The sequence below is a fragment of the Pogoniulus pusillus genome, chromosome 6 (assembly GCF_015220805.1).
Source record: "Pogoniulus pusillus isolate bPogPus1 chromosome 6, bPogPus1.pri, whole genome shotgun sequence".
Taxonomy (NCBI): Eukaryota; Metazoa; Chordata; class Aves; order Piciformes; family Lybiidae; genus Pogoniulus; species Pogoniulus pusillus.
The window spans coordinates 32,053,219-32,072,487 of NC_087269.1; the positions used below are offsets into that span (position 1 = coordinate 32,053,219).

The 19,269-nt window shown below is 38.9% G+C and overlaps 1 protein-coding gene across 13 annotated transcripts in view; it reads left to right on the plus strand.

The window, feature by feature from the left end:
* Positions 1-19,269, plus strand: part of GRID1 (glutamate ionotropic receptor delta type subunit 1) — a 772,772-nt gene that overhangs the window by 506,764 nt on the left and 246,739 nt on the right. For all 13 annotated transcript variants that reach the window (XM_064145128.1, XM_064145119.1, XM_064145118.1 and 10 more), the window contains one exon: positions 16,864-16,917. In XM_064145128.1, the coding sequence (XP_064001198.1) occupies positions 16,864-16,917 (54 nt within the window). The remainder of the gene's footprint in view (positions 1-16,863; positions 16,918-19,269) is intronic.

Here is a 19,269-nt window from a genome sequence, read left to right on the forward strand (position 1 = left end):
ATGCCCCTGAACAAGGATGAGTGACTTGAGCTTCCTGTTCTGAAGTGTGTTGTGATGTTTATCACGTATTTGATCACTCTGATTTCATTTCCAGTTGTAACTAAGGTCTAATAATACTATATAGATATATAAAAAATATTTTTTTCCATTCTCCATTCTATTGAAAATTCTTTTTTATATATCGGCTAGGCTTCACCAGTTTGGGACTGGTGTCAGCCTAATTTGAACACCACAAATAGAAGACCAGAACTCTACAACACCTACTTCTATCAAGAAAGCAGAGTCTAAGATATCTTCACTTATGTTTGGTGTGCATGTCTTTGTAATACATAGTCTAAGCAAGACCTTGTTAACTGAGTTACTTTACTAAATCATATGGACTACCTGTTTTTTTAATATAAACTTTTAAATCTATCAATTTTGGAGGATTTGAGGTGCAAGACTCCAAAGAGTGACATCTTGTCCCCTTTGGCTTAAATAGAACTAATATTCATCCCATATTACATTAATAATTCTTGGGTCTTATGGTTTCCATGGAAAACCATCTTCTTTTTTTTTTAGCGGAATTCTTTGGAGTTGAGTTAATCAGTCTTCATTTTTCAGTCCCAAAATCAGAATATAGCAATTCAGCTACCTAAATAGACTTTGAAAAATTATTTCCCTTTTAGCACACTCTGACAGCCAAGCTTTAGTAAATAATAAAGAATATGGTAGACAATCCCTATCACAGTGGTAAAGGATTACTTTTTCTGTATTTATTGCTTTAAAAAAATAGAACACCTACATCTAAAACGAATTTGACTTTGAAAAACAAATGGCATTGAAGCTGACAAGCTGCTTGGCAAGTTTCAGGAGATGCAATTTGGAATGTCTGAGATATTAAGTCTTGAATGTCTGAGTTCCTAATAGAAACAGGGATACAATCTTAACTCTTAACAGCTCTACTGTAGTCTGTAGTATAAAATACATAATTTTATGTCTTTCTCATAAAACCCAGGATGCTACTGCTGAATTTCTGTACAGTCTCAAGGGTATAAAATGAAAAATGAACTCATGGCTTACTTACTCCTCTCTCCTGAAAGCAGAGGACACCATAATACATAAATATGTCTTCCATAATCACTTCCATAAACTGGTCATGCACTCTCTTGAAATTCAACAGTATGTATTTTGGCTTGCTGCTACCATTGTGACAATAATTCAAAATCTCACTATAATGCTTAGAATCTTGATATTCTTAACCAGAATGTACCTGTGAACCTGCTTGTATCCAGATGTCTTTGTGCTACCGTGGCCCTGTGATTTCAACACTTGGGATGTACTTTTTATCCTCTTGAGGTACTGAGAGTACTACTTGAGATACATCAAGCACATTGTCTCATGGTTCTGCTACTAAACTATCTGAACATAGATTCTTCTCACAACCTGCTAGTGATCTAGTGATTACAAGAGCCTCTTCCGGTTGGTATTCATTAGTCTACTGAAAACATTTCAGCTAAAATATATTCTGGTTTCCAAATTACTAGATCACAGACAATAAACTTCTAAGAGCCCATGGTGGTTTTCAAACTGATGACATTTCAAATAATAACATTTTTTAAATCTGTGTTCTCTGATTGCATGACCTTATTTTCATAGTAGTTAATTTCACCATATTGTTCTTGGGTTTCAGAAGTCGTTGTCTTTATAAATGCTTTCTAAACACCTCTCTATTTATCATACTACCTAGTTTTCTATCATAGTTAATTCCCTTAGTTTATTTGCCAGGATCATTGCTGATAATATTTAATAACCAGCTAAAGCTCTCAAGTTCAGAAGTAGCTGCTGAGGAAAAAGGAGAACTGAAAAACTCCAAAACTAAGGATGGCAGTGAAAACTTGCATTTGTTTAAGATCCTCTATTATGAAGCTAGGAACCTCATCTGTACTTGGCTTCATGCAACTCATGATTGCCTCGTTCAAAGAGATCACTTTATAATTTATTTTTTCACCCCTGGCATTAAGATTATAAAATTTATTCAAAGCACACTACCCCTTCAGAGCTTTTTTTATAGATTAATGTTTTTCTTCTATATCCAACTTTGACTGTAGGGCCACTATTTCAGGAATTCTTTCTTTCCTTTATTATGCTTCCCCAACATTAGACAAATCCAGCCTGTTTTATAGTGATATCCCTGTTTATTTCTTTGCTGTCTGTTATCATGCTATTAGTGTAATTTCATTTCTGAATATAATGCCATCATTTTGTGTTCTTCATACTGCTGTTTTTACATCTTGCACTGCTCTGTTTGGACGTGGCTGTTAGAATATCCTCATTACCATATCATTATAGTCTCACAAATTAAAAGTAGTTTTAGAGGCTATGAGCACTGTATGCTCTTTAATATTTAATTTTCTTCCAATAATTTCCAATTTTGTCCCTCAAGGCCAGCACTGAAAGTCTGAACTGAAAGAATCACCTAAGAAAAATACCTTTTAATACCTTCAGTGGTTGTGTGTACTGTTTCTTTTAACAAAAGTCTTTTTTCTGTATGTTCTGCTTTGTTAGCTGCATCCCGCTTTAATGTGCACTGTGCATCTATCTCACCTATGTATAAATGTTACTCTATCCAGCAATAACTTTACAATGATACATGGCCTAAGGGAAGAAATATTTTTTTTTTTCTTTCTTAATTCTTTTTTGCCTCAAGGCTATGTTTCTTGCCCTAGCTTGGTGACCTTTTCCTTCTGTGCTCTCTGATGTCAGGTCAGCCAATTTGTCCCTCATGCAATGTAACGGTTCCTAGGATAGGGTGAGTTTCCAGTCCTGAACCTTACTTTTCCTTCATCTGGTTTGTGGTTACTTCCTACCTCTTCTGTCTCTTTTACCCTCTCCTTCATTTATGTTCTTTAATCTTCTGTATGTTGTTCTAATCATCTATAGGTCTCAGACCTTGGATTTTATCTTCCTCTGTGCTCATGGGGCTAATCTCTTCTCTTTTTTTTTTTTTTGCTTGTTTGCTTTATGCAGCATGTCTCTTTCTCTATGCTGCTATCTTGCTCCATTTCTTTTTCTTGCTATATTCAATCACTCCTTTGTCTTGTCTTTGTGCTCTTATGCTCCTGGTCTTCATTTGCAGGTATTTTCAATCATGTCGTGACAAAAGAATATTTTACCTTTTCTGTGTGTTCTCTTCAAAACATTTCTGAATCTCTTCCATGTCTCCACATGCACCTCTAATCCTTTGTTCATTTCTTTGATGCTATCTCTCAGGTGTTATGTTCCCGTCAAGTAACCACTTAAGGATATGTCTTCATTTTTTTTTTCAGCTAGTAATGTTTATTGAAATGGGCTTTTCAGTCTCCTGTAAAAACAGATTTCAAAAGACTGTCCATTCTAATGGCTGGGTTTTTTTCCCCTCCTCTATTTATCATTGCATTTCATGATGTTTCACAGACTTCTCATTTTGACATCTTCTGCTTATTGACTCTCCAAGACACTGTCTTTTGAAAATTTTCCCTGGATACTTATTTTTCCCCCAAGATTTGCAATTAAACTGCTCATCAACCATAGCTGAAGATACCTACAATATGCACTCAGATACATGGTGTTTGTCTTACTCAGTAGTTCACTGTGCCTAAGGAGATTATGCAAACTGGTAAGTTTGGTCATACCACAGACCTTATGAACAAAGTTATCATCAGCTAATAGACTTGGTTCTTATTTCCACCTTCTATAGATTTTCACTCAGTGAGGACAAATTTCAAACCAAATTCCCTGTTCTGCGCTGTTTGTGGTATTGTTACACAAAGTGTTGGCTTTGCTTTATCTTCAGAAGAAGAAATTAACCTTTGTTGGATTCTGCCATACATTTTGCTGAAATCTGAATGCGTTTTGAAGACATGTACATTGAAACAGTTTTTGTTTTCTAATCTTATTTTGTCATAAACACAATTGTTAAATTAAAAATTGTGTTCATCCCATAATATTTGGGGATTGTTGTGTTGTTTTCCCCCTTCAGCTGAGACTTAAAATATAGACTCATGGTTCTCCATAAAAATAATTCTGCATAAATAACAGTCTGCATAAATGATATACCATATAGTTTAGGTTTTGGGTTGTTGTTTTATTTTTGTCAGTGAGGTGGAAGCTGCTTTGTTTAGACATGTTTACCTAGTGAATCCTTTCAAACATCCATGGATGGAAGGATAAAAAACAGTGCTAAGGGTGATGGAATAAAAGAATGTTAGGGGTTGGAAGGGACCTTGACAGATCATCTAGTTCAATACCCCTGCTAGAGTAGGATCACCTAGAGCAGGTAACACAGGGCTGTATCCAGGCAGGTTTTGAATGTCTCCAGTGAAGGAGACTCCACAACCTTCCTGAGCAGCCTGTGCTCCAGTGCACTTTCACCCTCAGAGTGAAAAAGTTTTGCCTTATGGCAAAACTTTTGGTTTGCATGGAACCTCCTATGCTGCAGCTTGCACCAGTTTCCCCTTGTCCTGTTATTGGACATCACTGAGAAGAGCCTGGCCCCATCTTCCTGGCACTCACTCTTCACACATTTATAAACATTAATGCGGTCACATCTCAGTCTTCTCTGCTACAATCTTAAGAGACCCAGCTCCCTCAGCATTTCCTCATAAGGCACATGTTCCACTCCCTTTCAAAGAGTTCCTTGAGATCCCGCTTGAACTGAGGAGCCCAAAACTAGATGCAGTATTCCAGATGTGGCCTCAGCAGGGCAGAGTAGAGTGGGACAAAAAAGACTCAGTTTTTAAAATGAAAACTCTATTGTCCCTTTTTTTTTATTAGTCTGTAATGGTACGTGAATTCACATAGATGGGAATTCTAGCAGAAATCTCTGATTTGTCTAAATTCTACCACAGGAAAAAATGAAGAGAAAGTTACAGTAGTTTCAATGCTAAAAAATATTTGTTTTTCAGAGCAAAATGAATAATCTGTAATGAATGCTAGTTTCCTTGGAGTCAGAAAATGGGTTGTTTCTCCAGATAACGTAGGTTCATTCTCAAAAATCCATTTGTCTATAACTTCACAAACACTCTGTGAGCCCGTGTTTGATGAAGCGGAAACTGCTTCAAAGAAATTAAATACTTACTTTTAAATTAACGACTTTGCCATACTCTTCTGTATAACTGCATGCAAGCATTCAGGAAAAGTAAACATGTTTTCCAGTCAGATCTGCTCATGCCCCATTACTGTAATGTATATTTTTAGTATTATTTTTGCTGCCAAAGCTATAGCTGCTAAAGACTGGCAGTAATGAAATAACCACAGGGGCTCTAGTCCATGTCTGCAAGCTTTGAGAAAGTACAGGTGCAAAACATCATGGGTTTTAACCCAAATGGTAAATATTTGAACACCTGCTTGGAAGAAAAATCTGTGAACAGAAAGTCAACTTGTTTGTGCCTGCATCCCGTTGGGGTGTGCTGTGTAGTACACTATGCTAGGTGACTGCTGCCTTTGCTTAGCTTTGTTTAGCCTGTAAGGCTTTGCATAAAGTCATTAAGATTGTGGGCATAAAAAGGGAGACATACCCTTCTATTGCCACCATTACTGCTCCCAAGGGGTTTCTTTCCTCCTAAAGCAGCCTGAAAGTTATCACTTGGCAAGTACACAGAAGCCAAGTATCCTCATGGGGTGTAAAGTAAAGCAAATATTCTCTCATTTTGGCAAAGATGATCAGGGAGAGCCTAACGGTTTGATATGAGTAAAGTGATCTTTAAGGTGGTGTCTAGTGCTCATACAGCCTGTGGCACTGTTTGTGCATGTAAAATGCACTATGACTGACAAGAAGATTCTCAGATCTGTAAGGATTTTGCTTTATTTATATACTTATTTTGCAATTTAAAATAAGCATGCTGCAGGCAGAAAAGGACTGATTTGATAGTGATTATGTTTGAGGCCTGAAAGCAATTGTTTTTGAGGCTGAGGTAAAACTAGTGTCATCTTCTTTCTATTAAAACCAGACAGGATTTTAAAGGACTTTAAGAGATGGCATGAGTGTGAGCACATTAAAAGATGGATAATGGGCAGGGTAAACTTTGATGTAGGTATACCTTTCCAAGTTCATGACACTTAAAAATCCATAGCCTATGTAAAACAGCAGCGTTGTTGTGTGGTAGGTAGCTTTGTGCCAGAGGCAATGAATCAATATTAAAACTGTAAATTCATGAAAATCAAAGTGGCTCCTTCACCCAATAGCTGATTCTCTTAGTTCAGAGTTTATGATATGTAATTCTGGGAGCTCTCATGCTGTCAACCTGGATAGGCTGGGGAGCTGGGCAGGGTGAAATTTAATGGAATACAACAAGGACAAGTGTAGAGTCTTCCTTATGAGAAAGAACAACCCCATGGACCAGTATAGGCTGGGGACTGACCTGTTGGAGATCAGCACAGAGGAAAAGAACCTGGGAATCCTGGTGGACAACAGCATGACCATGAGCTAGCAATGTGCCCTTGTGGGGCCAATGTGTCCTGGGGTGTATTAGAAGGACTGTGGGTAGTCAGTTCAGAGAGGTTCTTCTCCCTTATTTACTCCAACCTTGTGAGGCCACATTTGGAATGTTGCGTCCAGTTCTGGGCTCCTCAGTTCAAGAATGACATCAGGGAACTCTCTGAAAGTGTCCAGTACAGAGCTGCAAAGATGCTGAAGTGAGTGGAACATGTCCCTTGTGGGACAGCTGAGGGAGCTGGGTCTCTACAGCTTGGAGGAGACGAGGGGTGACCTCATTCATTTTCATAAATACATCAGGGGTGAGTGTCAAGAGGATGGAGCCAGGCTCTTATCAGTGATGTCCAATGGCAGGACAAGGAGAAACAAGTGCAAGGTGGAGCACAGGAGGGTCCATGTGAGCATAAGGCAAAACTTTTTCACTGTGAGGGCGGCAGAACACTGGCAGTAGGTGTAGCACTTCAGGACATGGTTTAGTGGTCATGGTAGTGTGTTATGGTTGGACTTGATGATCTTAAAGGTCTTTTGCAGGCTGAATGAATATATAATTCCATTAAAATTGTCTCTAAAAATCTGAGATGTTGTATCATAAAATCAAAGAATCAACCAGGTTGGAAGAGACCTTCAAGCTCAGCCAGTCCAACCTAGCACCCAGCCCTGACCAATCAATTACACCATGGCACTAAGTGCCTCAGCCAGTCCTTTCTTGAGCACCTCCAGGGACAGTGCCTCCACCACCTCCCTGGGCAGCCCATTCCAATGCCAATCACTCTCTCTGCCAACAACTTCCTCCTAACATCCAGCCTAGACCCCCTGTCAGCACAATTTGAGACTGTGTCCCCTTGTTCTGTTGCTGGTTGCCTGGGAAAAGAGACCAACCTCCACTTGGCTACAGCCTCCCTTCAGGTAGTTGTAGACAGCAATGAGGTCCCCCCCGAGCCTTCTCTTCTCCAGGCTAACCAACCCCAGCTCCCTCAGGCTCTCTTCATAGAGTTTGTGTTCCAGGCCCCTCACCAGCTTCTTCGCCCTTCTCTGGAGACCTTCCAGTATTTCAACATCTCTCTTGAATTGAGGGGCCCAGATCTGGACACAGTACTCAAGGTGTGGCCCGACCAGTGCTAAGTACAGGGGAAGAATAATCTCCCTTGTCCTACTGGCCACACTGTTCCTGATCCAGGCCAGGATGCCATTGGCTCTCTTGGTCACCTGGGCACACTGCTGCCTCATCTTCAGCCTCCTATCTATCAGTAGCCCCATGTCCCTCTCTGCCTGGCTGCTCTCCAGCCACTCTGTCCCCAGCCTGTAGTGCTACTTGGGGTTGTTGTGGCCAAAGTGTAGAACCCTGCACTTGGCCTTGTTAAATCTCATCCCATTGGCCTCTGCCCACCCATCCAGCCTGTCAAGGTCCCACTGCAGAGCTCTCCTACCTTCCAGCAGATCCACACCTGCTTCTAGCTAGATGTCATCTGCAAACTTACTGATGCTGGACTCAATCCAGCAGTAATAGAATATAGATGTACAAGCCTGTTATCTTCAAAAAGAAATTTGGTCTAAGTGAGGAAAAAATATTCTTTCCAAAGATGTCATTGTATCTTCAAAGTCATTTCAGCATGTGGCTTTGGTAAAATGTTAAGTGCAGGGTTTGTTAGACTTTATGTTCTCTAGTTAACATTAGATTTATGTCTTTACAGAGATGTTGCTTTCTGACAGCTGGGCAATTATTTGGTGTTAACCACTGTGCCACATAGTTAAATGGTCAACAGTTACCATGTTTATAAATAGCATGTGACATTTGAGCTTTGAAAAGGAAATTCTTACTGAATGCTTTTGGAAGAGTTCCATTTACAGTACTTCACTTTCATATGTCACGCCATGCGTTAAACAGAAAAGCAACAGAAACTGACTATAATAAGCATTACCTATAAAATGGAATAAGATTAAATAGAAATTGCAAGGCATTACACTGAAATAATTGAGGCTAAAAAATAGGCAGTGTCACATATATCACAGCAATTACTCAAGAACATTACAGCCACCTAGACAGGAGAATTTCCAGTGTGTAGGTCCTCTTCTCCCATTTTTCCTTCTAATTTTCTTCATCTTCAATAATTCTTTTGATTCACTTTAAACATTTGTGTAGGTTTTCTTCAGTATATACATCTGGTCTCCTCAATTCAAGAGAAATGTTGAGATACTGAAGTGTGTCCAGAGAAGGGTGACAAAGCTGGTGAGAGGCCTGGAACATAAGCACTATGAGGAGAGGCTGAGGGAGCCGGGGATTAGCGTGGAGAAGAGGAGGTGAGCTCAGGGGTGATCTCATTGCTGTCTACAGCTACCTGATGGGAGGCTGTTGCCAGCTGGGGGTCAGTCTCTTCTTCCAGGCAACCAGCAATAGAACAAGGGGACACAGTCTCCAGTTGTGCTGGGAGAGCTATAGTCTGGATTTTAGGAGGAAGTTCTTCACAGAGAGAGTGATTTGCCATTGGAATGGGCTGCCCAGGGAGGTGGTGGATTTGCTGTCCCTGGTGGTGTTCAAAAGAAGACTCGATGAGGCACTTAGTGCCATGGTCTGGTTGATTGGCTAGGGCTGGGTGATAGATTGGACTGGATGATCTTGGAAGTTTCTTCCAACCTGGATGATTCTATGATATATATTTCTGATCTTCTGTGACCTAAGTAACTGGCAACAGTAGTGCAGTACAAGGTTTTGAATTTGCTAATGGTATGTTTCCTTTTGGGTTATTATTAAAACATATTGTGCAAAGTGTCGTATGCACCTTCTGATTAGCATTTGTCCACTGTAGAGGTGTGTTCTAAAAGGTTTGGGTCATATTTACTCCTGGTTCTGGGAAAATATCTTATTAGCAACTGAAAATAGAACTCAGTTGTGAAGGGTGTTTGGGACTTAGCTCTTTTTTTCCCCCTCTTGGAGAAGCATCCCCATTGAGTGAGGTTTTTAGTAATATGCTTATAAAGAGTAGACCAAGGATGAAATAATATGCACAGTGAATTATCAAGTAATGTGGATGTGCAATGCACAGTATGCTTTTGGTCCATTAATCACTCTTATGCATCTAATATGTACCCAGATTCAGAATTGATCACTTCTGTTGTGAGTGTAGGGAAATTAACTGTATCATTGATGTGAAGTAGTAATCACTGAATGATAGGGACTCAGTGAGCCTGCTAAGTGGGGTTTTTTTAAGTGCATACATGCACATTTCTAGGAACATGTTCAGTAAAAGGAAGAGTAGAGAAATTCTGGCAAAATCACTTATTAAAGTACAAGCTGTTCATGGGCAAGGAAGTTCCATAAGAAAGGGACAGGTTCTGTGAATTTTCAGATCTGCAGAAGTACATCATAAAACCTCTTTACATTCCCATTCTACCATTTAAAGAAATAAGAACTTACAAATAATTTAGAAATTTTAAGTAACATATATTAAATAAGAAAAATAAACTTGCAGTCCTGATTTAGTTTACTGTAACTAAGCTTTTCCTCTGCTTGCAATACCTGAAGGGATCCTACAGGAATGTTTTGAAGCTGAGGGAAGATAGGTTTAGACTGGACCTTAGGAAGGCATTCTTCAGTACAAAGGTGGTGAGACTCTGGAATTGACTGTCCATGGAGGTTGTGGATGCCTCCTTCCTGGCGGTATTCAAGGGCAGGTTGGATAAGGCCTTGAGCAGCTGAGTCTAGATGAGAGACATCCCTACCCCAGTGGGGAGATGATTTCTAAGGTCTCTTTCAACCTAGGCCATTCACTGGGATGTTGTATCATGGCTTGGACATTTTTAGTTCAATTCCTGTATTAATTGTATCATTATTAATTAAGTTTTAGAGGGAAAAAAAGCCATTTTAAAGTATTCTTTAGTACAGTATAGGTATTGTAAGGGGTTTTAAATTTTTTTAATAGTTTATTTTAATGCTAGTAATGCTTATTTTATTTATTTAATTTTAATCTATTAAGCATTATCTTCTCTGGAGATGCTGGGCTGAGAGACATTTGTTTTAATAAGTCCATGGAAAGAAAAGTTCCAGAGAAATGCAAGAATCTCAGTAACTACTACAGAGAATTTTTATCATATGAGTTTCTGTTACCCATCTGTTCTACCAGAACTGACTTTTTCATGTCTGCTGTCTTAACTTATTTGCATTAAAGACATGGACAAACATTCTCAAATAAACAAGTGCACTTTGATACTATCTCAATTAATTAGATATATAACACTGGAACATTGTTTGGTATCTCCTTTTTGGGATCTAAACTAGTTGCCTTATTCCTCAGGTGTAATGGAAGTCAGAAGCTGGAGCTGTTTGGCTTAGGGTTACAAAATGCTATAAAAATGGCAGCAACTTCCCCACTTCCTCCCCCTCCATTGCCTTTTTGTTCTAATAGCTGGTTCTGAATATTTATGTTTTGTTGGGAGCAGAACAGATAGCAGCTGAATAATTTTGTAGTATTAAATCTGACCTTGAGTATTTATTAGCCTGCCCCCAGCAACTGTCTTGGTCTCTAAAAAGAGGTTGAGTTTCTTGCAGGCTTTTAACTAAGAAGCTCACTAGTTGCTCTGTGCTTGATTTTCTGCTGCATGAGTCCTGGGAGCTGGCTGTTGGCAGTCTGTCTGGCTGGCAGGGGTCTGCAGTGGGGTTGCAAGATGTATGACAGCTGCATAGGAGGAGCTTTGTAACAAGGTCTGGTTGCCTGGGCTGTGGTCTCAAGATGGTCAGGTGTATCTGCCAGTGTCTCCACAGAATGCTCATCATGGTGCAGGTGTATCTGCTCTCTACTGCCAGCCATAATTAGTCATTGGTTGGCAGCAGCTTTGGGTTTGTGCTCTTTCAGGATCTCTTAAGAAACTCCTTCCAAATTATTTTGTAACTGAACTCGGTAGTTTAGCCACACACCCTCATTGCCATGCTCCACACCCTCCCCTCCCCCCTCTTTTTTTTTAAATAATTTCCTTCTGGAAAGTTATGATGCTCTTTATCGTCACCTTTATTAAGGTGAAGCATATGCTTTACTACTTCGATATCCTTCCTAGACAAACAATCTAGTGGTTCTTTTTTATCATAGATTTCAGAGTGGCAGCTCCTGTTTCCAAAAGTGTAGACACAATAGGACCATCTGTGTTTGCCATCTGCAAGACATTTCCTTCTAGGGGTCCCAGGGTTTGTTATGGGGTTTCCAGACATTTCTACTGCCCCTGGGAGCACAGTAAGGAAACAGATTTGTAACTGTAACACAGATGCGTGTAAGCCTAAACTCTTCTGCACATCATGCTGTTACTGGAACATGATCTACCCATATCTGTAAGAACACCCACCAGCACCTAAGTTATGTCCAGCCAGTCATTTCTACATTCCTTCCTACATAGCCTGATTTTTCCTGTTCATACCAAAGTGCTAACCCTGAAAAGCAGCCAGCTTTTATGTGGAAAAGACCTCCCTCTTATTTGCCAGCTATTACACACTTGGAAATGTTTCTAGCTGAGAGTTTTGGGAAGGTCAAGAAAGAATTGTTTGTATTAGGGTTTTTTTAAATTAATTATCTGCAGAATTGCTTTATTTTTGACCTTTACAATATCTATTGTTTACTTTATTAATTTGTTTTGATTCTGCCAATTACCATTAGATAAAATAATGAATGAGTTACTTATTTGTAGAGTCAGTGTAAATACTGGTTCTCAGCTGTATTCTAGTGAAATAGTGTTGTCGTGGGTTATTGGCAATAAATCATTTTGTTACACATTTAAAAGTAAACAGTGTCATAAACATGAAAATATTTTAAACCATTTTTCATGAAGCATCTTATTCTTTTCTTTGTCATTGTTGGGATGAGATGCTGGAAATCTTAATGCTTGTATTTTGATTTTCAATATCTCCTTAACTCATTTCTATTACAAATGTTTTCTACTAAGAGATTATAAACAGTTTTCCATCTTCAGTGTTTCACTTCCCCCTCTCCCCAGACTGGCTTATATCATTTATGTGCTGTCATTAACAGTGGTCTACTGAGTTAATGAATATTCTCTTAATCTTGTCCTGCAATTTAGAGAGGAACAGGGGCATGCACTCTCAAAACATCCTCGTTTTTCTCAAGTTGCTATTTGCTTCTGCAAAGACAAAATACAGAGAGAGATTGATGTTCTTCAGTTTCCAGTGTACTGTTTATCTCTGAAGAGGATTTCCTGTTTGATAGAAATGTTGTGTGGCATTACTCACAAGCATCCACTAGGTTTTATGTACATACAGAGTATATAAAGAACTAATATTAATAGTTTTTTGAGAAGTAAACTCGTAATATATTTTAGCATGTGGTGACTTATGGAAAGAAACCTCACAACACACAGTGTTATCAGGTAGAGCATATTTGAATCAGTGCTGAGTGGCAAGGGGAGGTCATCCTCCAAAGCCCTTGCACACCTTCACCTTGTTCAGATAAAATACTTATGCTACAAAACCATACATATTCAGTAGAGGGGTAGAGTTAGTACAATTAGTTCTGGGAATAGGTGGAGTTATTATAATCAGTTCCTGGCACTCATTTCCATAATACCCTGCCTTCTCACTCATGCTCAGTGCCAGCTGGTGGTCGTCTTTTGGAGTCATCATGAAGAAAGCTCCATGCCTTCCTTGCTCTGACCTCTCTACCTGTCATCCACCTGGCCTCAGTTGTGAGCCACGTTCTTGGTTAGGGTCTCCGATGTTTTCATCTTTGAATACTGTATTCTTCTGCATGATAATGTTTCAAGATCTTCTCAAGCTTAACCCACTTCCTTCGTGTTTATCTGATTGATGATGCTTTATATAAATACTCATACAGTTAATGATTTAGCTAGGTTTCTGCACTCTGTTTTCTATCTCTTCTCATATCAATGACTTCTGTCCAATAAATGGCAAGAGTTTTCCTCAGCCATGGTGATCACACACGTTCCTAGGGTACTTTCTTCAATAGAGGGTGCATTTATGATTATAATAGATCCTTCAGGATGGTTCATAGATTTTATTTATATTTTTGAATGTATGAAGGCAAAAGCTCTTATACAAAGCATGAAGAGCATGAATAATTAACAACTGCTTGAAAGTGAATGACCATCATGTCCCACGTGCTGACACTTTGCCCTCTTTATACAGAAACAAAATCCCAAACTGCTTAAGTTACAAATGTGTCATTTTTTTCTTATTCTTAATCCATTTTTTAATGATAACACAGGTCTCCAGTGCCTTGCTCTTAACAGTTCTTAACTTACCATTTGCCCCCATCAATTCACCTCTGATACGCCAGTACTATCAGAAGATTGAAACCTCCAAGATGTATCTTTCAGTCTTTAAAATTCTTTATGATAGCAAGTCTGTAAATATGGTGCAAAATCTGTTTCCTCTCAGCATGATTGGGTTTTGAATAGTGCTTCATGCTGTAGACATATGTAAATATGTAGATATTTAAACTTGCTTACTTACTGTGATGCAGATTTCAGGCTTTTAGACTGCAGAGCTGTTGGCTTTGGTAGGAGGTGCTGAATGGTCTAGCATGCTGAGGACTCTTAGTTTAGGCACCTCATGTTAAAAGCTTTGGCCCAGACATGTGAACCTAGAAGAATGAGTTGCAATGATTCATTTTGAATTCCCTGAATGTCATGGCTGCCCAGACTTAGCATTTATTCATACAAATTGCTCACTCTTGCAGATAAATCACAAAATGTAGCCAGTGCAATAACTCTGCACCTGAGCATTATTTAGTTCTGCTTTGCTAATGTTGGCAGCACTTTCCTTTTTCTCTCTGTGTTACAGCACCTGGCTATTTTGGCTTTGTCTGAAAATTTTAGAGGGGTGAAGAGGGAGAAAATCTACAAGTTTCTGCCCTCATTTTCATTACTGCTATCTTTCTGAATAGCTGCAATTCCTCAGTTAGTGGTCAGATTAATTTTCCTGCCAGCTTGAAAGTAATGCAAGGGATAAAATTACCAAGGGAAACAATTTTTCACTGCATGCTTAGGAGACAATTACCTTGTCGGAAGTGTTGTTACTATTGGTTCTCATCTGCTATGACACCAGCAATAGTTAATTTTCCATAATGCTCTTTATGTCACTGGTTATGATATTGTGCCATCTCTCCGCTGAGTTTTCTCTTTCTCTCTTAATCACTTTTTTGTGGTTATTCATTTGGGCTTTTTTGTCTCTCTAAAAGAAGTACTTCACTTTGTGGACAAGCTAAATAGATTGAGGAATGTGTTTTGCCTACAGTTTTCTCTTAGCTTTGTGTAGGTTGCACAAATAAGTTTTAAAACACACTTAGGCAAGCAATTTAAAGGGGTTTTTTTGTTTGTTTGTTTTGTGCATTCTTTTTTAGTTAAACACTGCATAAACTAGGAGTACTGTAAAAGTGGTGTTGACTACATAGTGAATTTTTGGTAGAGGTTTTTTTGGTTAGTTGATCAGTTGTGTGTGATTTTATTTTTTGTTTGTTTCTCTTGTATTTTAGTGGCTAGGAACAGGTATCAGTACTTGCTTTACCTATATTAAGAATGGGTATCATCTTCATCATCTTTGACTGTGGCCTTATATGTTGCAGGTGTTTATTCTAACTCAGTCATCTGTAGTCAGTATCATGGGAGAAAGTAATTCGTCACATCTGACACTAAATGCCTGCGAGGTTTATTATGCAATGTGTTTTGGAGAGGAAAGTGATTGGTGCTGCTCCCATCCAGTCCAGTGCTGCAGTCTACAGAGACTCTCCCTATGGATGCAATTGTATTTGAGGCCACACAGGATGAACAGAATGAAGAAATTATTCAGATTAAAAAATGAATAATTGGAAGTATTTTGTTCATCTGTATTTTTTTTTTTTTTATCCAGATTTATTTTATTCATAACACCATAGATAACACAGTCATAAGAGTATCTGCTCAATAAATAGGGTCATATTAGCACAGAAGAATGAGGTAGTAGAAAACTTTGAGGTGCTGGAATGTGTCCAGAGAAGGGCAACAAAGCTGGTGAAAGGCTGGGAACACAAACCCTGTCAGGAGAGGCTGAGGGAGCTGGGGGTGTTTAGCCTGGAGAAGAGGAGGCTCAGGCGTGACCTCGTTGCTGTCTACAACTACCTGAAGGGAGGCTGTAGCCAGGTGGGGGTTGGCCTCTTCTCCCAGACAACCACCAATAGAACAAGGGGGGGACAGTCTCAAGTTGTGCTGGGGGAAGTATAGGCTGGATGTTAGAAGGAAGTTGTTGCCAGAGAGAGTGATTGGCATTGGAATGGGCTGCCCAGGGAGGTGGTGGAGGCACCGTCCCTTCAAGAAAAGCCTGGATGAGGCACTTAGTGCCATGGTCTAGTTGACTGGCTAGGGCTGGGTGCTAGGTTGGACTGGATCATCTTGGAGGTCTCTTCCAACCTCATTGATTCTGTGATTCTCAGCCAGGGACTTTCAAAACTTGACATACATATGTGTGCTGGGCCTGTCCTCGTTTATTAGGTGCGATGAATCCACAATAACTGCTTATTTTATTTTAAGGCAGGACATTAGGAATATAATTATTTCTAATATCATAACATATACCTCTTAATGCTTGATACTACTTAGTTAGACTATAAAGTGTCTTGAAGTGTTCCAACCAAAGAGGACAGCTAGAAACATCTAAGTATATTGCCAAATCCTTACTCTGTGGTCCACAATGGGTCCACAATGATAGCAGGGCTGTTTGTGCTAGCAAACTTCCCCAGTTTCAGTATCTTGGTGAGCCATGAGGGTTATATGTTCATGGATCAATATGCTGATGAGATGGACCGTCTCTTTCTAAAATGTAGTGATTGCCCAAGTCAACACCAGGAAGCCAGAAAAAGTGTCCATGCAAATCTTGACTTTCTCCTGGGTCCTATGTAAATATGAAGAGAGGATGATTCACATGAAATTTACCTGCATGTCTCAGAGTGGTGTTTTTCATTAAATAGATTAGCTAACAGTTGAACTGAGTTCTAATGAGACAGAGGCAGTGCTTTTGTGAGACATGTTGAAATGAAACCCAGCCTTCTAGGATGTGTTAGATATAGTACACAAAAGTTGAATGTCAAGAACTGCCTGTTCGGTGTGCAGATGTTCATCATGGGATCTGTTATCGTGTTGATGTACTACCCTGCTCTCATATGCTGTTGTGGTGCATCTAGTGGCTGTCTTCACGGTATAGTGTACTTTGGTGTAGATATAGCCAGAAAAAAAGGTGAAAGCCACCAATAAGATATTATCCCATAAACCAACAGTAGAAGTGAAAAGAACTATGCTGAAACAATGCCAGCAGCGATGATAGTAATTAAGATGAGATTTCTAGTATTTTAAAAATGTAAGCTCTTCCAAGGATGTTTCACATGTTTTATTTATTTTTATTTTTATATTTCTTTTTATTTTTGTAGGCTGTGGAAACCAACCTTGCGTCAAAGGATAGTCACTGGGTCTATGTAAATGAGGTAAGAAAGTCAAAAGAGACAACATAGCTTGATACATTCACCCATCACTGCCTTTTGTTTCATGTGTTTTGACACACTAAACTGAGCATACACTTAGAATTTTTACTTCTCAAGTGGTACAAGATGCAAACTCTATGGTGTCATTGCCTGTAAGCCTCAGTTTCATTGGCACAGGTTGAATACCAAAGGGTCAAAATAAACCTCCCAATATACCTTACTGAAGCAGGAAGATTTTATGTTGACCTTACCTCACTAGCTATTTAGGAAGCAGAGAATACGGCAAAAGAAATCTCACATAGATGCATCTGTATCTGCCAGAATCTTACCTTTGCTACTAGGAAAGCCTGCACTCAGGTATCAGGGCAGGAAAGATCAGTGGCACTGGCTGCAGGCTTTTTTGAACATGCATTTACACAACACCTGGGTTGCAGAATTTTGCTGTGTTTTGGCCAATGTCCAGGACAGCACAGATTTTAAATGTGGTATTTCCTCTGTTCAGCAAATCCAATCTTGCTACTATGATTACTTATTACATATTAGTACCCTGATAGCCTATTTGGAATCAGTGCAGAATCATATTTAAAAAGCAATGGAAAGCTTGAAGTGTTGTACCCTATATAATACTTTATAAATCACTGATTGTTCTGGCTAAATAGCAGTTTTTTTATACATTTCTGGGTTTAATAATGTTTCATTAAAAGATAGTAAAAATATCTAAGAATAGAAATGTGGTCATTGTTTTATTTTTATATTATAAATGCATAGCTTTTATCTTAAACAGTTCCTTTGTTAATTTCTCATTCCTTTCTTTGTACCTTTCTAATAATTTCAGATAGGCCACTTGGCAATAGCAACTATAAATTGTTTGTGTGATATTAGAAAGGCTCTGTAATTAAATGTAGGTTAACAAAAGCAAGTGAAATTTCTGCTTATAAAGGCTTTAAAAATTCTTTCTATTCCTTGTTACATTTAAGTACCTCTTGATTTTGTCAGTTGCAGTAATGACTCACTACAAAATATGAGCAAGATGCCCGAAGAGTCAGTGTTTATATTCACATAAAGATAATATAGTGTATATTTCCCTGAACATTTATAGAGAAGGAGTATTTGTGAATTTGTTATTGCTGCTGTTCAGATATTAAAACCCTTTTTGTGAAGCCTGAATCTGTAACATCACAAATAAAACCCTTCAGCACTCATACACGAATTTGTGCATACACACACACATGCAGACACTTCACAAAGAGTGTCAGTTTCCGTTTCATTTGGGGGGCTTTTATTTTTGTTCATTTATGGCTATAGCCTGGGTAGAAAGCCTATGATAAAAAATGTAAACCTAAAGTACAACTTTTTTTTTTCATGAAAATCATAGGTGTACATAATGGTAAATACCTCAACATGCAATTAAATTCAAATAAACAATTACAGAAGGAAACAAAACTTTAAAGAACACTTTAAATACAAAAAAGAGTAGGAAATGTCTTCATTATCCCTTTTTAAATGGAAAAGTGTTGAACTTTGTGCTTTAAGAGATTGTGAAAAGATATGTTAAGCATCCAGATGGATGGAGGTGTTCAGAAAAAGACTGGCTGAGGCACTTAGTGCCATGGTCTACTTAACTGGACAGGGCTGGGTGATAGTTTGGACTGGAAGATCTTGGAGGTCTCTTCCAACACATGGTTGATTCTATGTAGAAAGATGGAGGTTGCTTAGGGCTATTTAATAAAGTGCATATCCCTGTGCTAGCAACAGAACAGACTGATCATGCTTTCCATGTATGTGTTCCCCCTTGGTAGCAGTGAGAACTGCATGGTAGTGAATGGAAAAATGTATTATTCCTTTACTGGCTTTTGATTGGTGCTGTGATTCGCAGAATGGGATTAACTTCTGATTCCCAACAGTTACGTCATCTCTTCTGGATGTAATTGCACACAGAATCACACACAACATCAGGGGTTGAATGGGACTTCAGAAGATCATTTAGTCCAACTGCCCTGCCAGAGCAGGATCACCTTGAGTAGGTCACGGGGGTGGGGGGCAAGTATTTTCGTGCCACCTCCTTCTCCTCCACTGATGGGGGGAGGGAGGGGGAAGGGAGTTTGGAGGCCCCCACCACAGCTAAGTATTTCTACTTTTCTCATTTCAGACATTTTATGTTTCAGAATTGCACACCTGTCAAAAGCAGTGATTTGAGGGGGGGGAAAAAAGGCATTTCTTATCACTCTCCCCCTTTAAATTTATATTTCATCATCTTCACTTTTATTCATCTATAAATACTAAATCATTCTTGCATGCATTTTGGTAGTGATTCTACTTCAATGTCATAGCTTTTCAGAAGCAAGAATATTTGTG